The 3,669-nt window shown below is 41.6% G+C and overlaps 1 protein-coding gene across 1 annotated transcript; it reads right to left on the bottom strand.

Annotated features, from left to right (window-relative positions):
• Nucleotides 1-192: 192 nt before the first annotated feature.
• On the bottom strand, nt 193-3,596 carry rpl23a (ribosomal protein L23a). Its single transcript, XM_024142592.2, has 2 exons — nt 3,494-3,596; nt 193-491 (listed from the first exon to the last, which is right to left on the bottom strand). Exons 1-2 carry the CDS (start codon nt 3,516-3,518, stop codon nt 208-210), a joined length of 309 nt encoding a protein of 102 aa, XP_023998360.2. The 5' UTR covers nt 3,519-3,596; the 3' UTR covers nt 193-207.
• Between the last annotated feature and the right edge of the window lie 73 nt (nt 3,597-3,669).

The following is a 3,669-nucleotide window of genomic DNA, read 5'->3' as shown; positions in this document are numbered from 1 at the left end:
CCTAGCAGACAAACTGACCTGGACTGAACCATCAGTGGTTTATAAGGAGGGAATCCCCCCTAGCAGACAAACTGACCTGAACCATCAGTGGTTTATAAGGAGGGAATCCCCTCCAGCAGACAAACTGACCTGGACTGAACCATCAGTGGTTTATAAGGAGGGAATCCCCCCAGCAGACAAACTGACCTGGACGGAACCATCAGTGGTTTATAAAGAGGGGATCCCTCCTAACAGACAATATTCTGTATAGATCACTTTCACAAAGTACAAGTCAAACAAGTGTGCATGTACTGTATAACTTTCAGCGTACTTGTTCCTGCGCGGGGCACTCTTGCGGGGGTACTTGGGTTGTCTGCGGAGGCGCAGGGTTTTGGGGCGGCGGAAGGTCGGGGAGGTTCTGATCTTCTTCTTCCTCTGGCTGTGGACTCCCTTCAGAACAGCCTTCTTGGCCTTCAGGGCCTTTACCTTGGCCTCGGTCTTGGCAGGGACAGCTACAGAGGGAGATAAGACGTTACAACTGGGTTTAGGCAGGAACAGCTACAGAGGAAGATAAGACGTTACAACTGGGTTTAGGCAGGGACAGCTACAGAGGGAGATAAGACGCTACAACTGGGTTTAGGAAGGGACAGCTACAGAAGGAGATAAGGACAGGGAACATTAAGTGGTTAGAGGGCGGATGTTAAAGCAGATTTCTATCATCCAGACATCTAAACACCAAATCCGGCTACAAAGAAATCTAACAGGAATGGGGGGATTTGAGTAGGAATTCACATTGATTTCTCTGAGTTGCCCCATCATGGACCATGGTCTAAAGGGACATCTAAAAACTTAACTGTTAGAGTTCTGGGCCAGATTTCCCCAAAACATCCTCAGGCTACGTTCATTGGTAGAACAGGTTGCCATTTTCCAGCCGTTTCTCAAAACAGTCTTTATTAACATTTCACTTGACCAGTAACACCTGCCTCAGACCTCTGGTACAACTACGCATCGTTAGATCACCGTTTGCCCTCCATCACTTCACACACACACAGAATCTCCACTAAATATATAAACAACCATTTGTATCTCCTGTGACCGCCAAAACGTCGACTTTTCCCACATTTTGTTACGTTACAGCCTTATTCTAAAATGGATGGCAGATATTCTTTTGGTACCCTTCCCCAGATCTGTGCCTCGACACAATACTGTCTCAGAGCTCTACGAACAATTCCTTCGACCTCATTGCTTGGTTTTTGTTCTGACATGCACTGTCAACTGTGGGACCTTATATAGACCACCGGTGTGTGCCTTCCAAATCATGTCCAATTAATTGAATTCACCACAGGTTTGCCCTCCATCACTTCACACACACAGAATCTCCACTAAATATGATTGAAATATCTCCTAAATATATAAACAACCATTTGTTTCTCCTGTGACCGCCAATCCAATCAGGTTCTAGAAATATCTCCACCAAAGGGTCTGAATACTTATGTAAATAATGTATCTGTTTTGTTTTTTAATACATTAGTAAAAATGTCTGAAACCTTGTTCACGCTTTTGTCATTGTGGGGTAGTTTGTGCGTAGATTTATTAGGGAGAGATATTTAATCAATTTTAGAATAAGGCTGTAACGTAACAAAATGTGGAAGAGCAAGTAGTCTGAATACTTTCCAAATGCACTGTAAATAGTCAAAGCTTGCAATGTTATAAACAAGCGAAGATTACCAAGCAATTTTGTAATTAGGCTAAATATCGACACTCATGCATATGCAATCGATAATTTACCAAGTATTAAACCATTAGGCTACACCAGAGACGCTTCAATATTTCCATCTATAAGATGGGTTAACGGACAACTTCATGAAAACGATATGGGGACTTCCATGGGGCAGAAGTCAGCCAGTTGAGGTTCTGGATGACCACAACGCAAGAAAGAACGTCAAGAACCTGCCATGAGGGGAATCCACGTCTGAGGTGTTGAGACTGATTTCATGGCAATGCTAATATGGCAACAACAAAAAATGTCTAGCTAGCCAACCAACTACTAACGATGTATATGAGACAAGCTCTATTTGTGCAAATTAACTTACATTTAAAATAAACATTGGAGACTAAATATAGTTTACATGTTGCCAACGATCTAAGCCAACCCAGTTTCCCCCCCATAGTTGTGCACACCTCGGTTGTGTTGCTAAACCACCAACAAGTCGTTAATAGGCTAGTGTTATCTAAAACTCACATTTCACAGTACCCTAACCAATAACCTAAATGTTAACATAGTAGGTACATGGCAACACCGCTTAACTTTCAACTTCACCGTTAAATAATGGTATAATCTGTAGACCTAGTTGTAGCCAAATTCCTAGCTGCCATTAGACAACAATTACAAAAAACGATCATATTAATTTTGGGTCACGTTGATGTTGTAAATATAACATGTGGCTGACATTCATTCTTGCTCATAGTTTACACAATTTGATGCAATGCTGAGTTTACAGTCAAACATTGCATGAAAAAAAGCAGGAGAAAACACAACACATGGAAACATAATACAAACAAATAGATTAACTACTGAACGTTTATTCAGTCGATAAATCATTTAGGAGCTACAGCAAGATCTAAAGACTATATTCTGAAATCATTGTAAGCCCTATAACGACAGTTAAATTGAACTTGGTATGGATTAATTGTCGTGGTAGAAGACCTTGTGCATTTAAGGTAAACGAAACCTAATGTTTATATCCCAGGACAAAGCAGCTAGAAACAGCAAGTTTGCTAGCTAAAATGCCATGAATGTTTCATGCGTTTCGACCTGTCCCAAAAATGAATCTAGTTTGTTCAGAGTTCATTTTGATATTTCAGTCTGTGTGTCCTGAGTGTGGATGGACAGAGTCAACATGAGAGCGATGACGCACACCCGGTCTAGTCAGCGTGTTAGGCTTACATGACTAGACCGGGCAGTCACATCAACTATATCAACTGAAGCACGTTAACTAGCTAGTTGGGCTACACAATGGGCATTTTGATAGTAGATAATGTACTTGTACCATAATTAAACGTCTCGGTCGCRTCAAATGTAGGGCCATACAAAAATATTCGCTAAGTAGCTAGCTAACGTTAGCCTAGYTAGAACTTCACATGCATATGCCACACAGTACTATGGGGGAATAGTGTTAATACGGACCTGACAAAACCAGCATGTGCCCAACTTAAGAGGGCCTTTGAAACAATGATTATTAGACCACACAGACAGCGGAGTCCAGTGYTTATCCAGGAGGAATTCGAAATTATAGATAGGCCAACGTGGAACTTAGCTAAATAGCATAGCCTGACGTTGCTGCTAGCCGGCTGGACCGTTCCACATTTAGTGACCTTACACAAAATACGCACGTCTGTGATATTCATCGGTATAATATAGCTATATATTMATCTTGGTAAACATGTACATAGAACATACGTGGTTGTGCATTTTATCTGAATTAACGGGAAAACAATGTACAGATTCACGAACCTTCCTTCTTCGCCTTTGGTGCCATGTTGAGAAAGGAAGAATGATTGGGGTTTTCACAGCTATAATACAGGGGCGAGAAAGCGGCACTCACATATCGCGAGACTGGCGAACTGCATCATTGTACTTGTAGTTAGAGGTCACCTTTTCTCGGAAGAGGCAAAAAATATTTGAAATTA

Source organism: Salvelinus sp. IW2-2015, unplaced genomic scaffold (genome assembly GCF_002910315.2).
Source record: "Salvelinus sp. IW2-2015 unplaced genomic scaffold, ASM291031v2 Un_scaffold3295, whole genome shotgun sequence".
Classification (NCBI taxonomy): Eukaryota; Metazoa; Chordata; class Actinopteri; order Salmoniformes; family Salmonidae; genus Salvelinus; species Salvelinus sp. IW2-2015.
This window is presented reverse-complemented; position numbering and strand designations above follow the sequence as displayed.